This window comes from Tachypleus tridentatus, chromosome 8, assembly GCF_004210375.1.
Source record: "Tachypleus tridentatus isolate NWPU-2018 chromosome 8, ASM421037v1, whole genome shotgun sequence".
NCBI lineage: Eukaryota > Metazoa > Arthropoda > Merostomata > Xiphosura > Limulidae > Tachypleus > Tachypleus tridentatus.
Genome location: NC_134832.1, coordinates 85,523,638 through 85,548,536, shown reverse-complemented (window position 1 = coordinate 85,548,536; position 24,899 = coordinate 85,523,638). Strand labels below are relative to the sequence as shown.

General features: G+C 34.1%; 1 protein-coding gene and 1 long non-coding RNA gene across 3 annotated transcripts in view; one reads left to right on the top strand and one right to left on the bottom strand.

Moving 5' to 3' along the window:
• Positions 1-1,238: 1,238 nt before the first annotated feature.
• The window catches only part of LOC143222834 (BCL11 transcription factor A-like), a 114,548-nt gene continuing 90,887 nt past the window's right edge, over positions 1,239-24,899 (top strand). The window contains exon 1 of one of the 2 annotated variants that reach the window (XM_076449916.1): positions 1,239-2,641. In XM_076449916.1, the coding sequence (XP_076306031.1) occupies positions 2,590-2,641 (52 nt within the window). In that variant the 5' untranslated portion in view covers positions 1,239-2,589. The remainder of the gene's footprint in view (positions 2,642-24,899) is intronic. The other variant, XM_076449918.1, reaches the window with a different exon arrangement.
• On the bottom strand, positions 3,658-24,393 carry LOC143222835 (uncharacterized). The gene is made up of 3 exons (XR_013012526.1): positions 24,165-24,393; positions 11,462-11,503; positions 3,658-3,928 (listed from the first exon to the last, which is right to left on the bottom strand). It is a non-coding gene; the product is annotated as an uncharacterized LOC143222835 (long non-coding RNA).

The following is a 24,899-nucleotide window of genomic DNA, read 5'->3' as shown; positions in this document are numbered from 1 at the left end:
TTATCATTTTTACACTCTATTTTACCATAGGCCAATAAAATAAGACATGATATGAGAACTTCCTCACACTGAATATTAAATTCTGAATATAAACCGTTTTAATAACTCATAGTTTCATAGGCTTCCTAGGCATACATATAAAACTTATTTACAATTTAAATTCTGTATATGTAAAATTATGTATATACTAATACACATTAGGATAACATGTTCTTGTTATTCGTTCTGATTACTAATAAAAGGTAAATTTAATCGTCAAAATTTTCTTGCATCAGAATTTTTATTCATTTATTTGCCAACAGAGGGCAATGATGACATTAAACTATTATTATTTCATTCATTCTAAACATGGAAGATAGCGGATAATATATATTCAAAACTCTACTGGAAGTGAAATGTTACAGGTCCTTCGACAACATAAATCTCAGAAGCAATGAACATCTGGTTCGTTCATATTCGTGATGACTGCATATATATATATAACAGTGAAAAAGCAATATTTATAATCTAAACGGATCAAAAGTGTGAATGTGTACGCGAGTATTGTAGAAAGTTAAATGTGTATATTGAAATTATAGTAATTACATTAAACAATAATGAGTCTGAATGATTAACGTGCAGGGAGATTCAGTGTAAGTGCACTTGTCGGAGATTATAAAAACATTTCTTGCCTAATAAGGCTGAGTTATTTAGTTAACATGTTATAATTCCATAATGAAAACTGTAAACCCGGAGAAGCTGGAACATCTGTATTATTCATAACTTTGGATCTTATATTGTTATATTAGCAAACTTGTTTATGCTTTTCATCGTATTTACTCCGCAAACGAACATAATTTACATGTTTTACGACTTATTTTTTTTTCCGTTATATACTCACCAGATTCACAAGGAAAACTAGTGGTCATACGGTATAATATTTACATTGAAAGCACGTAAACGTAAATAAATCAGACTGGATATCTAAACAGAAACACTGCCAGCATTCTAGAATACAATGAGGTATTTAGCTTTATATATAATACTCGCAAAGGGCACCAACAAACGAAAGACGCGGACTGCTTGGTACCGCTAATCGAATTGTTATTAATGTCTCATTCACTTCGATTAATGTTTTAGTCCATTCAATCTTAAGGCTCAAGATCAACTGATTTTGTAATGACCATGTTTAGGACTAAGAAAGCAGAACGACTCCGAAACAACCTGTCCAGCCAATCAAGTTAAAGTGGGCTGACCTCTGGTCGAGGTTTTATCCATGACCACTCCTCTGTGGCCATGACGCGAATATTTGGGTGCGGCAAAGAACGTGCTGCAAAAAGCTTTGTTGGAAAGATTGTCTCACTACGCGACGACACTTAGAGAGTTTGTTACTGACACTCAGGATACCGCTTACTTTGTGACGCAGTAGTGACTCAATATAAGGTTTTTATATCAAAGTTGAAAGGACAAAAGTTACTCTTCCTGTTTCTATCACGTTATGGTTTTCCATGTCCTCGCGTTCCGGGCCGCCTTTGCTCAAAATTTACCTACCAATTTTTTTTTTTTTTTTCTGAACCTGGAAGACTACAATTAGGTCAGAGTGTGGTGGGACTATTTTAGAGGCGCATTTGTTCCAGTTTTTACTCCTGGATTGTTTTAAATTTCGCGCAAAGATACACGAGGGCTATCTGCGCTAGTCGTCCCTAATTTAGCAGTGTACGACTAGAGGGAAGGCAACTAGTCATCACCACCCACCGCCAACTCTTGGACTACTCTTTACCAACGAATAGTGGGATTGACCGTAACATTATAACGCCCCCACGGCTGAGAGGTCGAGCACGTTTGGTGCGACGGGAATTCTAACCTTCGAATCTCAGATTACGGGTCGAGCGCCATAACCACCTGGCCATGTCGGGTCTTTTTTTTCTGTTATGGATTTAACTGCTACACTATTATTTAGGCAATTCACTCTATCTGTTTATAAATTTTCGATATTTGAACATAGAACGCTCTTACTAGAAGATTGTAAGAAAACATGCAAAGTTTGTGCTCATAAGTTTTAAAAAGAAATGTTGACCTGAAATAATTGTCAGTTTAGCTTAATATTCGTGTGTAGTTTTCATCGTCTAGGTTAGAATCAACCGTAAGTGTGAAAATAATTATAAAAAAAAAAGACCAGAGTGTTGTTATGATGTTTATTTGCGGGTCTTGAGACAATATTATTAATTAGCACGTGTGGCGCACCCAAACGAGAGAGGAGAACCCACAAAGACCAGTATATGTATCTCGCATCCCTGTCCTCGCGTGCTTAGTTACCGTCTCGCTTCCTTCGCATGCACATGTCTCGTTGGCCGTGAGAACTAGTATTTTCTGTGGCTTGTACCTAGAAACCAAAAATTTTTTTTCTGAAATCGCTATCAAGTCATCATATCCTGTCGGATAGTGTGTTTTTTATGTGTAAATAAGGTTAGCCATTTACTGAATAAAGTAACAGAACCGACACAGGTGTTGAGATATACTAACGAGCATGCAGTAGTATTTGCCATGATTGTTTTTCCTGGTGTCTACGCAGCTTTCTAAATCTTTCCTTGATATCGAAAATCTGATGACATGTCACGGAGAAAACAGGAAAATCCGCGACCTAGAAAGCGACTAGTCACAGGTAAGCTAACTTTTTTTTTTTTTTTCTGGTTTTTTCTGGGTTGGTTGTGTTCGCTTGACACCCAAGATCACGTACGTCGTCAAAACACATCTGAATATAAGTATACCAAGATGTATCCAGTTAAACGGCTACTAACAAGATCACCTATTAAATGTCGATCAGTCTAGCCATATCGTAGCTTCTCCATAGACGTGCGTGTTATACTACATATATTTATTATTTATTTATAAGGTGTAAAATAACCTATACTATATCGTCGAATGAATATTTATTGTTGTGCACGAAATCACACAGCAGATCAACTTCTACCCCTCGATAAACATGTTCGTTGTAAAAATAGATAAAACATCGACTCTGATACACTACATCTTAACTTACCCATCATTTTTCATAATCGTTGTATTACTTATACTGACCGATAGGTAGCGTGTATTTAGTTCACCAATTAAGTTAACAGACAAACGGTTTGTAGTCATGCATTATGATAATTAGCTATCAGTGCAAGTTGTCAGATTACTGAATCTTTTTAAGATGTACTATAATTTAATATTATATAAACTAACAGTTGAGACACATGATATATAAGATTAGATTATACTGGTATGTACAGATTGAAATAATCAGTAAACATATTAGTCGTAAATTGAAAATTAACTTTGAAAATAAATTAATCACTAATTTCATTAAAATACATTATTATTGATGCAACTGTGCTGTCTGTGCTTAATACACGGTCATAAACGTTTGCTTACACATATATTTCAATGCACATTCAAAGAAAGGGTTGCAAACGAAACAGAAGCAAATAAAACTTGGATACAAATTATAAGGTAGGAAGGGTAAAATGTATTTGAAAAATTAGGACCCACAAATAGGTATATACACATTACACGCGAGATAAAATAAAAATTGTTAGTACATACATATACATATATATATATATAGAGAGAGAAAGTCATAACTTTAAAAAAAAAACCGAAACAAAACTAAATTAAACAATAAACTCTGCAATAATTGAAAAGATCCCAGGGTACAAACTATAATGTAGATTATAAAATGTACCCTATGTTTTGGAGGTGAATGAGAAGTAGGATCTACTTTGCGGTGGAGATACACCATCTATCATTCTTAACCTCCATTCGCCAGTTTTGCATTAGAAACAAAAGAGTAGCAATAGATAGAGAAATAGAAATTAGGCGAGCAGGATGTGGGTGCTCAACCCCACAACGTCCCATATCTATATCATCCTTCACTGCCTGCTGACAGTTGTGGGAAGGTAACTGTTCTCTAAAGTAAAGAAGAAAATATAACTGAAATAAAAATAAGAATAAGAAAAGTTTACTTATCAAAATGTATTACTTTTCACTAAAATAAATATATATATAGTTATAGTTCAAATACATTACTTATTTTATATGTTCTAAATAAATGTATTTTTAGTTCACAATGATATAACTTCATATGATTCCGTTTATAAAGGGTAAATTTAACTTTAAACACTCATTTTAATACACTTTTTGCAAATGTATATTATAGTTTAGAATTTTTTGTGAGTAAAGAACTCGTTATATATGATTTTGAACTTATGTAGTATGTGAATTAATAAATTCCGTTTAATTAATTAAAAAAAAGAAACGTGCTAAGAGAATACCCAACCGTCTCTTGTTACACATTTGATTTCAACACTGTAAAATAACTTTCATTTTTACTATGCAAAAAAAATATTATACTCGTTACTGTTAACATTTAGCCGTTGTCAAAAAGTTACACAAGGGGCTATCTGTGGTCTGCCCACCACAGATATCAAAACCCAGTTTCTGAGTCTACAGACATGTCACTGTGCCACTGGAGAGCTCTATTGATAAGAAAAAATGTGATGCTTTATTTATTGGTATTTTACGTACACTAAAAATGGAGTACGTTAGCATAAGTTATGTTATACTGTTTCGGAAAGGTTCTGTTATAGAATTATCATTCATTAGAAAAGGTTTAACAGACTTAATCCACTCATTTAACGTCTGTTTTACGGCAACGTTTCGATCTACTAGAGAAAGTTTTTATATGACCCACCAAGTTGAAATCATTTTCATCGGGAATTAAACAAGAAGCACATCGAAACGTTTTTTTCTGGAATAATCTTCAAAACATGTGGCAGGGCCCGACTAGACCAGGTGGTTACGCTTGACTCGTAATCTGAGGGTTGCGGGTTCGAATCCTCGTCACACCGAAAATGCTCCCCCTTTCAGCCATAGGGGCATTATAATGTTACGGTCAATCCCACTATTCGTTGGTAAAAGAGTAGCCCAAGAGTTTGCGGTGGGTGGTGATGACTAGCTAGCTGTCTTTCATCTAGTCTTACACTGCTAAATTAGGAACGGCTAGCGCAGATAGCACTCGTGTAGTTTTGCGCGAATTAAAACAAACTAACATGTGGCAGATAGAAACAGTTTTCCTGAAAAAGACTCGAAAGAGAAAAATGAATTTATTCCGTTAAAACATTCTCGATGAAGAATATAATCTAACTGATTTGTTTGTTTTTGAATTTCGCCTAAAACCACGCGAGAGCTATCTCCGCTAACCTTCTCTAATTTAGCAATGTAAGACTAAAGGGAAGGCAGCTAGTCGTCATTACGCACTGCCAGCTCTTGAGCTACTCTTTTACTGACGAATAGTGGGATTGAGCGTAACATTATGACGCTTCCCACGGCTGAAAGAATGAGTATGTTTGGTGTGACAGGGATTTGAGCCTTCGACCCTCAGATCACGAGTTGAGCGCCCAAACCGGACAGTATCTTACTGGTAGTAAAACTGATACTGTTTTTGAATGTTTTAGCAGACACAGTTGTATAAACACCTACTCATACATGTAAGTCGTCATTCATTTTCTAACAGCAGTTAGAAATGTGAATGCAAACTCTACTAGATCTTTTAAATCAAACAAACTATTTCAACATAACTGAAGTTTGACTAAGCCTTTTTTAAACAAAGAAGAGACAGAAAACTGGCTCAATTTTAGTATTTATACGTTATATAAAATTATTTTTTTAGATATTGTGTGTTTTGGTTTGATGTTTCTTAAAGCAAAACCACATCGGATTATCTGCTGTGTCCACCGAGGATAATCGAACTCTAGATTTTAGCGTTGTAAATCTGTAGACTTGCCGCTGTCCTAGCGTTGGACTTGTCTAGATATATAGCTATGTTTCTGGAACGTGTAACATAGTTTCCTTTTGCTTATGTTTTTTGTGTGTATGTATGTGTATGTGTTTGTATATAGTTTAATCTAAATCGTTTGCTATGAGATACGTTTTACCCCAGAGTGTTAAGCGTGTTCTTTTGATTCAGTTGCACAATAAAGTATGATGTCTAATCTCAACCTGGTATTCAACGTAATTCAAATTTCGGTTTGTGGCTATTTTGTGAAGATAATTGGTTCCTGATGCCAGCTTGTGTAATCAATCATCCTATATATATATAAAACACTTTTAGGCGATCTTCATGTAAGCTACTGTAAATGTAGATCGTGATTTTTGCAATGCTTTAAATTATGTTACTGGGGCCAACTTCTATGTTTTTATATATTCCTCATCTGGAAATGATCATACTTATCTTCGTACCCCCACCTGACTTACACAGTTGATGCTTTAAATCGTGTTAAATTATTCTGTTTGAACAGCAAAATCAACAGGAAAACAAATTATTTGATTTCATTCGATATTTGAATGTTTTAAAATAATGATTGGTAGTCACCAATATTTCAAGTGTTAAATTAAATCCTATTTTAGCTAATTTGCGATTGGTATTTTAATCTTGTGCGCATGGATTAAACGGCCATTTCAAAGAACATTTAGGTATACCCATCTCTAATATTTAACAAGCAATCAGAAATAAAACAGACAATTAGCAGCACCCTCTGCCACAAAAGGTATTCCAATTTCAACTTAAATCAAATAACGGGGTTGTGTGACATTCTATATTGCACATTTACAGCTAAAAACTGACGAGACCTTTGAATTTTACAATGCGCAACCTGGCCAATGTTAACAGTGTTAAGTTTACCTAATTAATTACAAGGTTACTGGTCTTTTCCTATAAAATGTTACGTTGTAGGCCAACAACTGTGGTATTTTCTGGCCACAAAATGTATAAGAAAAATGTAAAAGTACTATAAACAAAGTTGTTCGAACTGATTTCACTTTGACTGTTTTTTTTCCTCAATATAAACAAATTTCATCATAATGTTTTCTTCCTTTACACTGTAATCGTAATAACTAATCAAAGCTAATATTCCCAGAGATCTTAAGAAAACAGAAGAAACTTACTGTTTTTCTTGACTTTTCGGAATTACTTATCATCACATTTTTGAGGTAAAAAATTAATTTTAAATATTGCATCTCTGAGGTTTTCTAAATGCACTTTTAGAATACAGCCATTTTCAGGGTTATAATAACTTTGTTTGAAGCCAAATGTTGTTTGGTAAGGTCTCCGTTTCTACCAAAATTACGTATGAAATGGGGAAGTTTTAAAATGTTATGTATGCATACTAGTTAAATACTTGAAAGCATTTCAAGTAGTTTTAATCTTCTTTCTTTAATATGTATATGTTAAATCTTTAGTTTTAATGACAAATTTTAATACTGACAATTTCTGACATCGGTTCACTGTGAAAGTCCTCCTTCCTAATTACACTAATATCTCACGCCTCTACCTCATGTGGCAGAATACGTTGTGTATGTAACATTTGTATGTTCTAAAATGAGCCTCTGCTGAGATACTGCAAATAGGCTTCTAATTATTCATCAAATATGTTTTAGTATTGTCGTCATCACCAATGGCTCAAAAGGAAGCGTGAGAGCTAATAACGCTACAAATGTGTGTTCGATACCTGTTGTGAGCATAGCGCAGATAGTCTATTGCGTAGCTTTGCGTTTAAAGATAACGAAGCATTTTAGTATGATTGAATACATCGTATGAATTAAAAATCTTTTTCTTTTTTTTTCTAGTGAAAGCTTACTGAAGTGAATGACAGCATTATGTTCTTAAATATAACAAAGCTGATCATCCTCGTGATCAGGAATAATGAATTATCAAATTCGATCCATTTTGATAAATTGTTTCATTTTTGTAAATATGTGTTTTATTTCTTTACAACAACAAAAACTTAAGATTAACAAATTATTGTATATCTTATATACAGATAGAAGTACGTCTAAAATAATATTTTTTTATTATTAATGAATATTAAAACGCATTTGATTTCTACAACAAATATTGACGAAACTCTTAATCAGTATCTTAACAGTTTTCTTTTGCTGTTAACAGATAACGTGAGCTCAAGAAATACAATAAACAAATGATTAAAGTACTTATTTTCGCGTACTTTTGACCTTTTAGCAAGATGAAAATATCACTTCAGCTCTGAGAAACAGAAGGTATTTTCACAGCAACCATTGAGCACTTTCCCTCGATGTACAGGTCCAGCATAGATAGGTGTTTAAGGCGCTCGACTCGTAATCTGAGGGTCGCGGGTTCGAATCCCAGTTGCGCCAAACATGCTTGCCCTTTCAGCCGTGGAGACGTTATTATGTTATGGTCAGTCTCACTATTCGATGGTAAAAGAGTAGCCCAAAAGTTGGCGGTGGGTGGTGATGACTAAGCTGCCTTCCCTCTAGTCTTATGCTGCTTAATTAAGGACGGCTAGCGCAGATAGCTCTCGTGTAGCTTTGCGCGAAATTCAAAACAAACCAAACCCTCTATTTGCACGTCGTTAACTTAACTGTCTGTTATAATCATATTCAGTTTTTATCTGTCTTGAAAAGACGCTAGCACTTTACTATCTAAATACGTATTTCAACGGTTGAAAACATGAGGCAGATGTAAATACACTTTGGTAGATATTTTGTAAAACGATATTTTAAAATATTATTCACGTTTTAAAAAGGTTCAACTATACGTTATAGAATTAACATAATAATTTTATTTATTAATACTATTAAATAGGGTAAAGGTTAGCCTTAACTACACTAAAGCATTAAGCGTACACAAGTTACTGTGCTAACTCATTTCTTTGTCGAATATAGGCCATTTTAAATAAATGCTTTGCTAACGTTAGGACTAAAACAAATAAATTTATAGATTTCTGTACCTGCGATTAGAATTATTTTGTATTAAGGAATTACCGACATTTGTGTGATATTAAAATTTATAATAAGTAATTAAAAACGTTTCTTATTTACACAATTTAAAACATTATTCCACTGTACGGCTTCCACTTTAAAACAACATTCTACTTGCACAAGTTTTGACGCAATCTTCAACAGTATGCTGCCAGAATTTTCTAGTTATTTAAATTTCACATGTGAAATTAAAGAAAATAATAGTATCAATATTTTAGACGTAATACTTAAAAAATAAACATCAGTTTATAGGAAACAACTTGTTGTTGTTATGCCTCCACATGAACAATTTTGTCGTGAAAAATTAAAACAATCTCTGCATTTTTCATATATGTGTATAGAGCTTTAAAAACATGTTCATGAATAACAAATTGTTATTAATTAAGTTATATAAACCAAATATAGTAGACAAAGCACTGAAGAAATATAAGAAAAGTGCAAACGCAGTTTAAAATACCACATTAAGATCTATTTATGAACAAAAGAGAAACTTTAAGTTTACTTTATGTTCCAAGTTTAACAAGCCAATTATAGAAAGAATTAAAAGCTTCCCAGTGGCACAACGAAGTGTCTGCGGACTTACAAAGCTACGATTGGCTTGTTTCTCTCTTTTTTTTTTAATTTCGCGCAAAGCTACTCGCGGGCTATCTGCGCTAGTCGTCCCTAATTTAGCAGTGTAAGACTAGGGGGAAGGCAGCTAGTCATCACCACCCACCGCCAACTCTTGGTCTACTCTTTTACCAACGAATAGTGGGATTGACTGTAACATTGTAACGCCCCCAAGGCTGAAAGGGCGAGCATGTTTAGTGCGACCGGGATTCGAACCCGCGACCCTCGGATTACGAGTCGAACGCTTTAACATGCTTGGCCATGCCGGGGCCCCTACAATTGGTTTAGTTTGTTTTCAATCTTGCGCAAAGCTACTCGATGGTTATCTGCTTTTGCCATCCTTAATTTAGCAATGTAAGACTAGAGGGAAGGCAGCTAGTCATCACCACCCACCGCCAACTACTGGGTTACTCTTTTACCAACGAATAATGGGATTGATCGTAATATTTAACGTACCCACCGCTAAAAGGGCGGGCATGCTCGGTATGACGGGGATTCAAACCGGCGACCCTCAGATTACGAGTCGAGCGCCTTAACCACCTGGCCGTGCCGAATCTACAATGCTACGAACTGGATGTCTGTACCTACGATGGACACAGCACAGATAGCCCATCGTGTAGCTTTGTGTTTAATTACAAACAATAACAAAATAATTAAAAGCATCATAATTTTTATCCTCAAACCAATAAAAAAGATAACTGTCATGATGAGGAATACTAAAGATAAAACAGAATTAATAGATAAAATAGGTATAAAGAAAATAGAATGTCAATGTGGTGGTATTTATATTGGACGAACTAAAAGAAATTAAAAATACAGATTGCATGAACATTAATGTTATATAAAAAATAATAAAATAGAAACCTCATCAAAAGTAGAACATGTTAAAACTATCCAACATACAATATTATGATAAATACGTTTAGTTCAGTCTAGTAGTATTATAGCATTAAATAAAATACAAAAGGAAGTATTAAATAGAGATTCATTATCAACAAGAGAATGTATACCAAGGAAATATGCGAATAATAGCGAAGCAGTGCGACAAGGGGCAAATGTATGTCGTGAAGATGACGTACGTCACTGACTACAAATATTTTGCAGGCATTAAAGAGATTTTATTATTATTCCCTCGTCAGTTGAAGCAATTTCGGTAACAGGTTTTCAATCCTGCGACCCTTACATTGCGAGTCAAGCATCCTTACCATCTCGAGACGGAGACTTATGGAAATCGCTATGAAATTATGTGTAACTCAAAACAATCTTCCAGTTGGTAAGCAGTAAGTTTACGGATTTTAACACTAAAATCAGGGGTTCGTTTCTCTTCGGACACCATAGCCGATAATCCAATGTGGCATTGCTAGGATGAACAAACCAATACATAAAATAATATACTTATACTGCTGTTTAAATGTCTGTTATTAAGATGATGAAATTTGGTTGATTCAATGGTTAAACGTTTACTTTTCTAATTAGAACAAGCACACTAACTTTAATCTATGTTATAGGTTCTCTGCTTGTCATTATCTGTGTTACGTTTACTGTTCAAGTATCATCTATCAGTTCTTTCCATAAAAACTATATGAAAATTGTAATATTTTACTCTGTGGTTTTATGTAAACCTTGGGCGGTGCAAACTTTACCAGTGGCGAGTTCACACTTAGACAAACATTTAAACATAATGAGAGGTTATTAATGGGTTGTAATTTTTATAAGTCATGAAAGGTAAGTGTATGTTTACGTTATATGAAGTTTGATATTTCAAATTCAATATCATGCCCCCCAGTGGTTCAGCAGTATGTCTGCGGACTTACAACGCTAAAAACCGGGTTTCGATACCTGTGGTTGGCAAAACACAGATAGCCCATTGTGTAGCTTTGTGCTTAATTCAAAACAACAACAGCAAACATCAGTATTATAGGTAGAAAGCAGAAACAGTCTGCGCCTTTTAGAGAGCACATTCAACATTACATAATTAACTGAAAGGTAGATATGTAATCAAGACAGATACATAATACTAAAGAAATGTACTTACAATCTGAGGAGAAGCAAGTCACTTCTGGGAATACTTGCAGTCCTATCAAACACGCACTAATTAATGTTAAAACAATTTACAATTTTAGCTGAACAATAGTTATAGGATCACGACAATCTTGTTATTGCGACTCACAAACCTCTGCAAAATTAGACTTTACACAAATTTTCCTTGTGTTTGCTATTGTAATATTAATATTCTTTAAGAGAACAAACGATGTTAACCGAATGTTGATAATCAAATACAAAGTAAAGTACTGACCTTTATTGGAAATACAGAAACAGACTGAATAAAACTTTTGTTGCTTTTATACATTGTGCACCATAATCCTGTTATTGCTAAATAAACATCACATTTCTCGTTTATGTTTTTATTAAAGATTTAGAGTATAAATTTATGTATCAAAAATAAGTAATTTAAATAGTTTATGAGTTAGGTTTTTATAAGGGGAAGAGCTTCCTTGTTTCTTGTTAATAAGAAAATTCCTGATGGTAAATTTTGTGAAATACGTTGTGCCATCAATATGTAATTCACGAAGGTTGCACTCTCGAGCTTTGTAATAACTTGGGAAAGTAAACATGAAAACTGTACAGGTATAATGTTACTATCTAAAGCTCAGAAATAGATTGGGAAAGTGAACATGTAAACTGTACAGGTATAATGCTACCATTTAAAGTTCAGTGATAGACTGGGAAAGTAAACATGTAAACTGTACAGGTATAATGTTACTATACGGTTACCTAATGTTAAGAAAAACTGTTACATATAAGTTACTGATGCTGTTTAAAACTGCATTCTATGGCAGAAAAATTGAGGATGTTACTGTAGATGCATTTGAAGATGCAAATAATATTAGAAAGGGAAAAGAGAACTTTTGTGAAAATGAAACAAGATATTAGAAACTGTTGTTAGAAGCGCTTAATTTCTAACAAGAAGTACTCCTGGTCCACGTTGATGGAAAATAACAGTTTAAGCGTAACTGAGGTTAAAGTGTTGAGTGGAACTTTAGGACAGTAACGTTGTTGACTAGCTAAATTTATCAAACATCAGTTCGCAAAAGAACCAAAGTAGATTTAAAACTGATTGTAGTGTTTCCGCGTTTATAAAAAGATAAAAAAGTTCCAGATTTGGGTAGAGATCTAGCAGAACGTGATCTCTGATCACCAGAAGATGATTTATATAAATTAATTATTTCTTATATCGAAATAAAGTTTTTTTCAAGTATAAATGATAGTGATTGACAAATGAGATAAGATTTTATATAACTCTCACAACAGCATGTTGAAAGTGTAGAAACTGTACTTATAAGCAACAAGAGGCTTCATAAAAATTATATAATAGAATTACATGATGAAGTATGATAACACTGGTCATGAAAACATATTTAAACAACTTCCTATGAAAATTTAACTTGATCCTTAATCCTGTTGAGTTTCGAACTCAAAATAAATCTAGCTGTTAAAAAAACAAATGTCATTGCTTTAAGTATTAAAGATTTATTTAATTTGATGAGATTTACATATTTGGTAGCTTCCCGTTCGATATAGTTTGGAAAGTTTAGCTGCAGCAAGTTATAATTGTAATCTGCATACTAAAGTTTCAAGTTTTTTTAGGCATATTTTGAAATCAGTTGAATGTATCAAATGCAAAGCAATGTTTAACAATTAAACATTAACTTAAGTTAGAAGGATTGAAATTTAATCAATTTCAATTAACTGATAGACCTTCAAGTTATATTGGTCAGTTGAAAAAATAGACATTATGACGTAAATTATGATAAATTGCGTAAAGACAATTTGCATCTGAGCCATTCTGTGATGGAGTTACCACCTCTAGTCTAGATAAGAAACTGGCTATCCATGAAGGTCAATTATTGGTCACCTCTTCCCATACCCTTAGCTAATTTGTACTGTATTTGGATTATAAAAATAATCATATATATGTACACACATGAAACACGAGCAAAGCTTTTTTTTATATCTAATGCTGAAATTATGGTGAATTAGAGGCTCAGAGGTTTAGTTTATATTAAAAGGAGGAAAATAAGGCTTATCCGCTTGTTAGTGGTAACTTTACGTTGTTTATCATGTGACATTGGATGTATTTATAGAACTTCACCAGGGAAAAAACATTCCTTATTCTCTATACAAGACAGTACTTATGTACAAGTGTACTTTATAGAATAAGAAAGTTGGCGATTTATCAGGAATGTAATTGACATTGGTAATGTGATTTATAACTAATTGTTTTATTCTGTATTCCACTAGTTTGAGAAGTAGTCAGTGATATTTTCCTCCACTGGCGTTTATTCTACAGCTTTTGTGTTGAATATCAACAAGATATTCAATTAAAACATATAGCTATTAACTCGATTTAAATCAGGAAAAAAAATATTAAGTTTGTAATAAAAGTAAAGTGAAGAAATGTCGCATATCTGTATATTGTAAGGTTATTTTGACTGATTTATTAAAACTGTTGAATGAAGAATGTGTGTGGGAAATGTTTATGAAATATAAATAACCGGTGTTTTTGAATATCTGAATGAAACATAACCACCCAAGATGCAAGTTCCATACAGTACTATATACAACAGTGCCGTAACTATACGTTCAAAGATATTTAAATCACGTCACCAGGAACGTCCTTCGTTCGTTCTACCAATACATTTGTACGTTGAGACCTGAAAACCAGCTGTCCTGTCTAGAGCGTCGTCTCTGTTAAAGATTTGTTGGAGTAAAAGTAGTCCCAGTGGCCAGAGAATGGGGGCTCAGTTGGGGTTTTCTTTCTCGTTCTCTTTTCGATCCCCCGTGAACATTTTACTCTAAGAAAATCATTCTGAAGAAAGGTACACAGAATATGAGGCAACGCTATGTCTGAACCCTTTATTCGTTTGTCAATTCTATTAATTTATCTTTTTCAAGTTTTCATGTTTCGTATGTTTAATTGCTTATATAGAATATTTAAAACACGTCTTTAATCCTTACTAACTTTATCGTTCTTTGATATAGAAGTTAAAAAAAAACTTATGGTGGTTACCTATAAACCATAGTCAGTCTCTTATGAAGAACAGTAATTCTACAATTAGAAGAGTTAATAGTCTGATAAAGGCATCAGGATATTAGGACTGCATCTGCTTTAGAAGTAATATGGAAGATGTTTGGAGTTGATGACGCAGATATACATGAGAAGATGAATGAAAAACTGCGAAAGCCCTGTACCAATAATTCGAAACCTCGTCCAAAAAACTTCTAAAACAGATAGAGTCCAAACAAATAGTAACCAAAATTGTATTGTCTGTTGCAGGTCTGGTACTGAGATATTTTACACAAAGATGTTGAATATATATGTATATGAATATTCGTTGTTAATTTCTCTTTTTTATAATTTTAACATCAACAGTATTAGACAAAGAACGATAAAAAAGGTGTGAGCACGTGCTCTGTGAGTTATTTTAGCCAAAACCTAACTAAGTGTTGTGTATTTTCGAGATGCATAGACTCCATTTATTTATTATTGTATAATCCAAAAAAGTCACTATGATATACACTCTGAAATCAAAACAGTTACATAATTGGGGTTTCCTGTAGATCAACAGCTAGTTTGAACCTAAATTTTATGTGTCACATCTTCTATAGTAACCTTTAGGAAAAGTGTAGCATAATAAAGTAATATTCGAAAGGCCTAGGTATCTCATAATACGAAAACATGTTACTAAATACGTCTATATGGCATGGCAAGAACATTTTATACTGTAAATCTGTTTTGGTATGGCGAGGAAATTTTATACCGTAAATTTGCTCTGGCATGGCGAAGGTATGCTTTGAAATATACTCATCTCACATGGCGAGGACATGTTAGTCACCGTTCATTTTGTATGGTGACTACAGCATACTGGTAGTAAATATGTCTGGTATGGTGAATGCATGTTATTAAATGTATTTGTACGTTATAAAGACATTTTATTACGTACATGTAACTGACGTGGCCAGGATATGTTGATATTACTTTGGTTTATTATCGTGTGTGCATGCTAGTAGTATATTCATATTATATGGCGAAAACGTGTTAAATGGTACATTTGTTTGATGTGGTCAGAGTTTGTAAAGCTTATTATTACGTTAATTACCACAGAGTTTTGTGTTTCAAACATGTTGTTCTTACAGAAGAACCAGTCTCTTAATGAAATAATTTCTTGATGTCCGTAACAATTTATAAAAGTCCTATAAAGTTTTAATCATTTCAGCATTACGATGTTTCAATTGCTGTTTTAAAGGTGTTTTAAACTGAAACATACCATAATAGTGTGTGTGGAATCATGACAGTCATGAACGTAATGTCTGACATATGTAGGAAGGATTGGAAGTAGACGTGTTTACCACGTACAGGATCGATACATGCTTTGTCAAGTCATCGAGGCTAAATATGTGATGCGTGTCTTCAAAATAAGGATAGGCTATTTAGGAATTACTTTACTTTATCAAGTTGAGCTGTTAAAAGATTAGAAAACATCGTGTTAATAAAATAGTTTGAACAAGCATAATTGAACTGTTATTTCATAATATTAAAGTAATCTATACAAACGTGAGGTTTACGTACGTGTTTAAGACCAATAAAATATCGATAACAGAAGCTCATGCTTACAAATAAGATAATGAGGTGTAAAAACATCACAATTAATAATAAAATAATATTTTTAAAAGTTGCACATGAAATTTTGAAATACCAACCAAAAAGAAATGTAATTATGATAAAATTGAAGCCTAAATCTTCCACCACCTGACGCAGAAAGTCTCAATTAACATTTTAAAAAGGAAAACAAATCTAACTTTGGAAACATTAAGTAATATACAATAAAAAACTTACATCTCAAAGACTAATGCATGGAGTTTTTATAATACAAGAAAAAGGACACTATGTCCGGCATAGTCAGGTGGTTAAGGCACTCGACTCATGATCCGAGGGTCGCAGGTTAAAATATCCCTCACAACAAACATGCTCGCCCTTTCAGCTGTAAGAGCGTTATTATGTAACGGTCAATCTCAGTTGGCAGTGGGTTGTGAAGACTAGCTGCCTTTCTTCTAGTCTTATACTGCTAAATTAGGGGAGGCTAGCGCAGATAGCTCTCGTGTAGCTTTGCGCGAAATTCAAAACAAAAAGACACCAATTATTTGGAAATAACATTTGGGAGGAAGAGGTCTAATGTACCTGACCATCCTGGGTATTTAACATCAATACCCAAATACCGACACAGTGAAATTTGGAAATAACTGCTGACAAGATTGACTTACTACGAATTATGATACTATGTTTAGAAAGAATGTGTAGAGATAGAAACGACAAGTAGATAGGCCAAATTTGGTCATATTATTAGTTACCCTGTCCAAATTGTAATCTGTGGAATCATGTTTCGTTTCCTTTGTTTTGAAAACGCGATTTACATTTTAAAGTTTTGTGTACATTATAAAAGTCACTGTCTAGCAGAATAATCTGGGTAGACAATAGTAGTCCTAGTGTTGGTCTACTGTGTGTGTTGTTAATCATTTGCTTTCTTTCTAATCTATTAGTTACAAAATAAGGATTGATAAATATGGAAAGTTTTTCTTTGCTTAGATTTGAGGACAATTCTAGAAAAAAAAAAAGAAATACGTAAATGTAATATTATGGTAAGAGTTTTTGTTTTTAGTTTCGAGTAAAGCTGCACCAGGTTTATGGATAAAACTGGGTAATTGGTTACGCAACCCACGCAAAATGCAGTATTTCAACGTAGTGTCGTAAGCCTTTTCAAGGTCAAACAGTATGGAATAAAAATGTTGTCGCTTGAGAAAGGCTTCCCTAGTAAATGTTTCAAGTCGAATCATGTGGCCCGTGGTGAAACGCTGTCGTCAAAACCCACACTGAATGGACGAGAAGAGATTGTTTTATTCGAAAACTCAAACAAAATAAACATTAATCATCCTTTCTAAGACCCCACAGAGACTGCTCGTCAAAGCAATAGACAATAGTTAGAAGGACTCTTGGAATCCTTCCTCGGCTCAGAGAGGGGAGGACAATAGCTCTGCTCCAAGCATAAGAAAAATATTTTTTCCCAAATCTGGTTAAAAACAAATAGAAGAATATCAAGTTTGAGTTACACCAGCGTAAACGAGCGATTATAGTCGAAGAGACGATCAGCCCTAAAGTAAAGATCACTCTGCGTAAGACTTGATGGACAAGAAGGCTGGAAATATAAGAACTGCTAGATTTACGAGGAAAGCTTTTGCCGAGCATCGGCAGCTTCTTGCCCAGAGTAAGATCGAAAAGAAATGGGAAGTATACTGCCCACTGACCTTCCAAATCTTTTTCCATTTGAATTTAGAACTGATGGTGGAAGTGATGCTAGTTGTGAACGTAACCCAAGACTTCTTGTGACTTTGATCTGTCCTACCCACTGAACATGGGCATGGGTCCGATGGAAAACAATGTAATTTGAAAGTGTGGGATACCTATGAAAGGTATTTCAGGTCCATTTCTGAGCCTTCCATGCCTTTTGTTAGGCTGGACGCCGCCATAGACGAGGTTTTAGGAATACAGCTGGCTGGACAATACAGTCAGTCAGTGCTACCAGGCAGTCGTCTGTCGATAGCATACATATGATGGCAGGGTCAAATTCCGAACGGCCAGTAAAAGCTGGCCAATTATCCTGGTCCAACTTCCGCAGAGGCATGTTGGTCGGGTGGCTTTGATCACGACTAATCTCCTTCAAAATGATAATAAAATGATCACTGTGGATCTTCCAAGAAAAGTGAGAAAAAAGTAAAGGGGGAGATCAGTAAACGACTTTTTAGGTGCATGAAAATAAGTATAAGAAGCGGTACTAAAGAAAGAAAAGTTGTGATCTGAGAGCATGCGTTCTACATCATTGTCAGCACCATTTCAGAGAAGTTGTTGTTGTTTTGAATTAAGCACAGATATACACAATGGGCTATCTGTGCTCTGCCCACCACAGTATAAAAACCGGTTTTTAGTGTTGTAAGTCCGTAAATATACTGTTGTGCCACTAATGTCTTCCAGAGGAGATTATGTCCGTTAACTTTCCTCAGGACTAAAAAGGGAAGCGGCACCTGTTCAATGAGAGCATCATAGTCTGATTGATCATAAGTCTCCCCAAGAGACTGGTAGAGAGAACAAACAGTGATGGTATGACCCAAGGAAACATGGTTAGTTATGGCCTCCAAGGATGTATCGAGTGGCATAAATAGAGTGAGCATGTGCTGATCGACTAGCAATGCTAACTCTTCATGCACTCGTCCATCACAAAATTTATTATTCTAGCATAAAGAAAACTGCAGAAAGATGACTATCAGTAGGTTTCAGGAATGTTTCAAGTAAGGAAAGATACACAGGATGATAAAAATCAGTCAAAGCCTTAATGTCATCCACATTAGGATGAAAACCTTGACAGTTCCATTGTATTAAAGCGACCATTTTTACGTAGGTGGAGGAGAAATGACTGGAGCACCATTCTGTTTTCAACCATGCAATATTTATTTAGTACAAGAAGGTCTGTCGACCCCATGATCCTCTCCTGGGTTGAGTGCACAGGTCTCTATCAGTAGACGTAGATTTCAGCGACTGAGGGCGTGAACGAATAATCATTTTGCATCTCGGGGCTGAAGACACAGGATCCACGCAGATGCCAGACGTCGGGGACCTAAGTAAGTACATTTGAAGAGCCACTGGAAGGAATGGCAGGAACAGAGATAGGAATAGACGTTGACCCGTCAACTCTATCAACAATAGAGGGCAAAAGATTCTTCACATGGTTGGATAATGACCCTGTCCGAAAGCACAAAAAGATCTGTCTGCAATGCACTCCCACTGTAGCAGCAACATATGTCAGACATGGAGTGTGGGACAATAACTTCCAAGCCACTGGGTAGGAAACATTGTTCAGAGTCAAATGACTAGGTTATTAATCTTAAAGGTAAATTTTCATGATTGGCAGATTTGGTTTACTCTGAATGAAAAATCGGATCGTATTTCGATATTTTTGCAGCCTGTACTAGCAGAATCGAAATAATGTATAATTGATCTCAAGGTCACACAATAAGAAAATAACTAGTTATTTTATATGCTCTAACTGCATAATGTCATGCGTAATTTCAACAGCTATTTATATCATGTATCAACAAATTTGTGCGATAATATTAACTTTTTTTAAATCAGCTTAAAACGTATAATTTCTAAAATTGTTTTCTAATAACTAACCAAAACCAATTTCACTGTTATTTCTACTCGATAAGTCTGGATGCTAATAACGTTGAAAACTGGTTTTAATACCCATGGTGAACACAGCACAAATACTCCATTGTGTAGCTTTGTACATAAATACAAATAAATAAACTACTTGATTTTGATAGAAATTTCCAAGGAACTTTTCAGTTCATTCCAATATAGATATGTGATTAACTTGGAGTAAACAGAAAAGACGTTTAGCAAACAACGGCTACTTTATATCGGTTGTAATTCTCACGCAATTTGGTGATTTGCATATTCAAAATCGATTATAATAACGTATTTAGCCTATACAGAGGGCTGAATAATAAAATTTTGTAAGACGAGTCAAATTGACGTTTCTTTTTCGAATGATTGTAATCAAGAGCACAACTAAATAAAAGTCAATATAATACTTATAAATGTTTTCAAAATAGAGTCTGTTAAGCTCCATACTGAATATTTCCAATTAAATTATATTTTACATGTAAATACATCCACAGAAACGAGTATACTATTGTTAACTAGCTGTACAGAAGTAGTGTAACCACCTTACATAAATAAAAAAATTCTAATTTCCAGCTTTGCACAACACGATTTCATCACGCTTACCTGTTCATCTACATGTTTGCAGACTTATACCCCTATTCCCCCAATATACTGTACTTCTATAATGTGTGTTATCTATGTTTTTGGTGTCATGTCAGCAAGTTTTGAATTACCACTCCTATAAGGGTGTTCATAAGTATCAAAGTCCGGTTTCGAACATGCCTGGTTGACTGAAATTATTCTATACATCAGATAAGCTCGTGTACAAACAAAGATGTACAAAGTTTTTGACATGCATTAAAGAACTGTTGAAACTGCTTTGTACTGACAATCTAATTTATTGAAAGCATTTTATTACTAAGTATATCTTTCATGGTCCTCTAACATTATACTGGAAGCACAAATACACCAGTTTTTATGAACATGTTAAGTGCCATAACACATCTTAATTAGCTTTCCCAGTATCAATTGCTATTATTTACTTTTATTTAGGCCAAAGTTATACTTTCTGTTTTACAAGTTAACATTTTTAATGGTTTGGAAAGTATACTAAAGCATCTTTCTGTGAATTACTAATTCCAAGTAATTAAGATGCAGTTAACTTATTACAGACTATTATATGTGTCTTTTTCGACATATTCGAGTTAAGATGAATACACTTCTGTTAAATGTCAAGAGATATTTGTGAATAATTCAATCATTTATTAAATTTGATGAATATTTCGGTTGACTTAAGGTGGGTTAGTGATTTTGTAATGTTTTGAGAGTTATAACATTCGCTTATACTGTTCTTTAAAGGATGGTCTTCGTGACATCAATTTTGTCCTTTTTGAAAATATAGCTTCACAATTCTCACTGGAGCAATTTCTGATGTATGTTAAATTGAGATTAACATTTTTCTTTGTATCACGACATATTATTAAACTTTTTGGACTTTGAGCTTCTGACCACAAGGATTATCACTGTAATTTTCTTCATATTTTGAAATTCTGACTACAAGGATTACGTCATTGTGATTTCTTTGGATCTTTGAGCTTCTGAACAGAAGAATTATCACAGTGACCTCCATATAGAGTTTTAAGTATTTTAAGATATCCTGTTAGTTTAAGCGAACAAAGTAATAGATTGATGTGTTATCTAGTGAAAACACCGCTATGTATAGCAAAATCTCTTTAATTTAAGGGGGTATCCACCCCGTAATTCAACATTCTTTAACTGTTAGAAGTATTAATTTTGTTGCGATACAATGCATAATATTACAAAGTTCGGGTTAATTCATTACCTAAGCCCAGTTTCACGAATCCATGAGATACTTTGATGTTTTGATTCAGTTAGCTCACTTTGGCTCAGAATTCTTAGTACATCCTGTTGTATGAGATATAAACAACTTGTAGTGCTTCATTATTCTCATTAAATTTCATGATTTGATGATCCAATTACACAAAATCCATTTCATTGTCACTTACACTACACTGTTCAAACATCAGTTGGTAGTACCCAATGTAGCCATTATTAAAATGGTACTTAAGGGTTGTTGGTGAACGAATAATTCCTGTTAATTAATAAAAACTTAATTTCAAAAATAAGCTGTTGTCACCGTTTCATTCAGAATAAAGAAATATTGTTTTCCGTATTTATTACATTCTGTAATGTTACCTTCTCATGTGAAAAGTTTAAATAGCGATTTGTATCTGAAATTGTGTCTGCATGACAACTAGGCGAGTTTAGCCGGAAACCATAACGTTTATTGATATTGACAAATTAATTGTTAAATATCCAACAAAAGTCCGTATTAATGTAAGTTTGTAATTATTATTTTGTATACTCTATTATATTTTGTAGTAGTAATATCTTTGTTTAATTAAAATGTGATACAGTAGCAAATAAGAAGACAGGGAAAACGTTTTTGTTTTCTTTTTTTTTAATTTCGCGCAAAGCTACTCGAGGGCTATCTGCGCTAGCCGTCCTTAATTTAGCAGTGTAAGACTAGAGGGAAGGCAGCTAGTCATCACCACCCACCGCCAACTCGTGGGCTACTATTTTACCAACGAATAGTGGGATTGGCCGTCACATTATAACGCCCCCATGGCTGAAAGGGCGAGCATGTTTGGTGAGACTGGGATTCGAACCCGCGACCCTCGGATTACGTGTCGAACGCCTTAACACACTTGGCCATGCCGGGGCCCTAACTTACTTAAAGTTTTAAAGTTGTTTTTAAACGTGTGATATCAGTAGATTGTTTTGTTTGGTTGGTGTTAATATTTCTGCTTGGCCATGCCGGGCCAACAAGGAAAACAAAAACAAAATATTCATAAAGGAATAAGACGTTTCGGAGGAAATAGAAAATGAAAGAACGAGGTCAGAAGAGTTGGAAATGAAAAAGACTTGCATATTGAACGACATGAAAGTTTACCAAATAAATAAATGAACAGCAATAACAAGTTGTCCTTTTAATATGTAAGATAAGTTGATATTGTGATATAAATGTGTTTTATTTTATAACAGAAATAACAATAACGATATGAAATGAAAGTATCTTTGAGCTCATAATTTCTATATTTTGTTCTTTTATATGTATGACACATCACTGTTTATAGTAATCTAATTACTTTACAAGTAGAGTTATTGTTTGATAGACGAGTGACCGCTGGACGTGTTCTAAGAAGACATAAGAAATGTTCAAGTGCTCATGTATCACTTACAGGTTTTCTTTTTTAGTCCTTTATTTCTTATGTCCTGATCACAATAGTTGAAAAGATTAATCTAAAAAAGGCACACATTTTTATAATTATCATTTGTTAACCCATATCCAATTATTATATGATTTTCAAAAGGAGAGCACTGCTTTATCCTGAACTTCCTGTGGTGGAAACATTAAGAAAAGAAGCTTCAGAGAGGGCGGGAGGTTATTTCCAGTAGGACGTGTGTGGGAAGTGTAAATTGATCTGACCATATGCCCGGGTTTATTCGTGGAATGTTGTACTCATGGTCGTGGAAGTCATTCCCTTGTTCCTGTTTTCTACGATACATTTTTTAAACCTTCAGGCAAGAGGCCAGATGCACTTTAATGGGCCAACGTGAATCTACAGTAACGGAATGTTTCGGCCGACTTTAACAGGGACTTACGTGCCAAAGTGAAGCACAGGACGAACCACGGGTGACGACGTCTGTTATCTTGAGCCGCAAGCCCTCTGGCCTTTGAAGTCATTTTTTTTCTAAATACCTCTCTTTCACTCCTCGCTTATCTTTTTCTTTATAATGTACAAAAGATCTTATGTTCCACACGGTCACTTCTGGTATGTGTTCTCCGAATTACCAGCTTCAACCAATACTTCTCTCATGTGATAATTACCACCTATGACATTCAACCTTCCTCGTCCCATCTGAATATACTTTTGTATATTTAAGCTTATTGTATTCCAGAACACAATTTCGTCTGCCATGCATTTTCTTATTAAAATTGTTGCACATCGGTAAGGAAATATATTTCGACTTGATTTAGAGACCATCTTTACGTTTTGCTAATACTATCACACTTGAAAAATGTAAGGAACAATGTAATTTTGGACCGGATATTATTTTAGAAGTTATGTTAAACAGGTGACAGCTTCACAGAATAGAAATATAAGTAATAGAGTGTTTTACAACACACTTTATGTACACGAATATTCTAAGGGGCGTGTGGAAAATCACTTATACGTAGAGATTTTGAATATTTCAAAATATTGTTGTTTATATATAAAGATTTGTGAGAGTGAGATTTTACAAATGCAGACTAAAAGTATACAATCATCGTGACTTACGTCTCTTTATCTCCATATGTTTCTAGAAATTTTTTAGTGTGTAGGTCAGAATTTAATATTGCTTTTTAATTTTTATTACACCTTAAACAATAGCTCACCAGTTCTTGACAGTTTGTTCAGATTCGGTTTATGGATCTTAATAGCCAATGTCTCCTTTATACGTAAGACTTAGTCATGTTCAGCAGTCCCAGTAATCTTAAACTTCTAGATTTTTACCAGAATTTCACTACAAACTGTTCCAATGTTTCAGAATATTAGAAACTTCCACGTATCTAGGAAAACAATGTTTCTTGACTTGACCTGCCAAGCTTCTTGAAGTAGATACGATATATACTCTAGAGCAATCAGAGTATTTATATCCGGAGATAACGTTCGAAGAGTTTGATTTTCCTAGTCTATATACACACGCTGGAAGTGTTGAAATGTATTATCAAACAATCATATCATGGGAATGCAGATTTATGATACATTGATAACCTTTCTATAATCTGCTGTGTGAGTCACGAGTTGACTCTTATAACATTTCACAATATCTATAACAACTTGTTAATCGTTTAATTAATCATTATGACAAATGAGTATTTAGATTTGTATCGATCTCCGCTCCAGAGTGAACTGTTTCTAGCACATGGCGATCTGCTGATTATTTTATGATGAAGTTTTACTCGTCTCTGGAAAGATTAAAATGGATGGCTTCCTGAGGAATAGGAGACATACACTATCCAAAATATAAAACACTTTAAAGCTGAGTTTAATTCTTCTCTTGTCTTAGCTTTAAGTTTTCATACTCTTGTGGGTATTTACTTTGCTTTTCCTGTCTGTTTAATACTCTA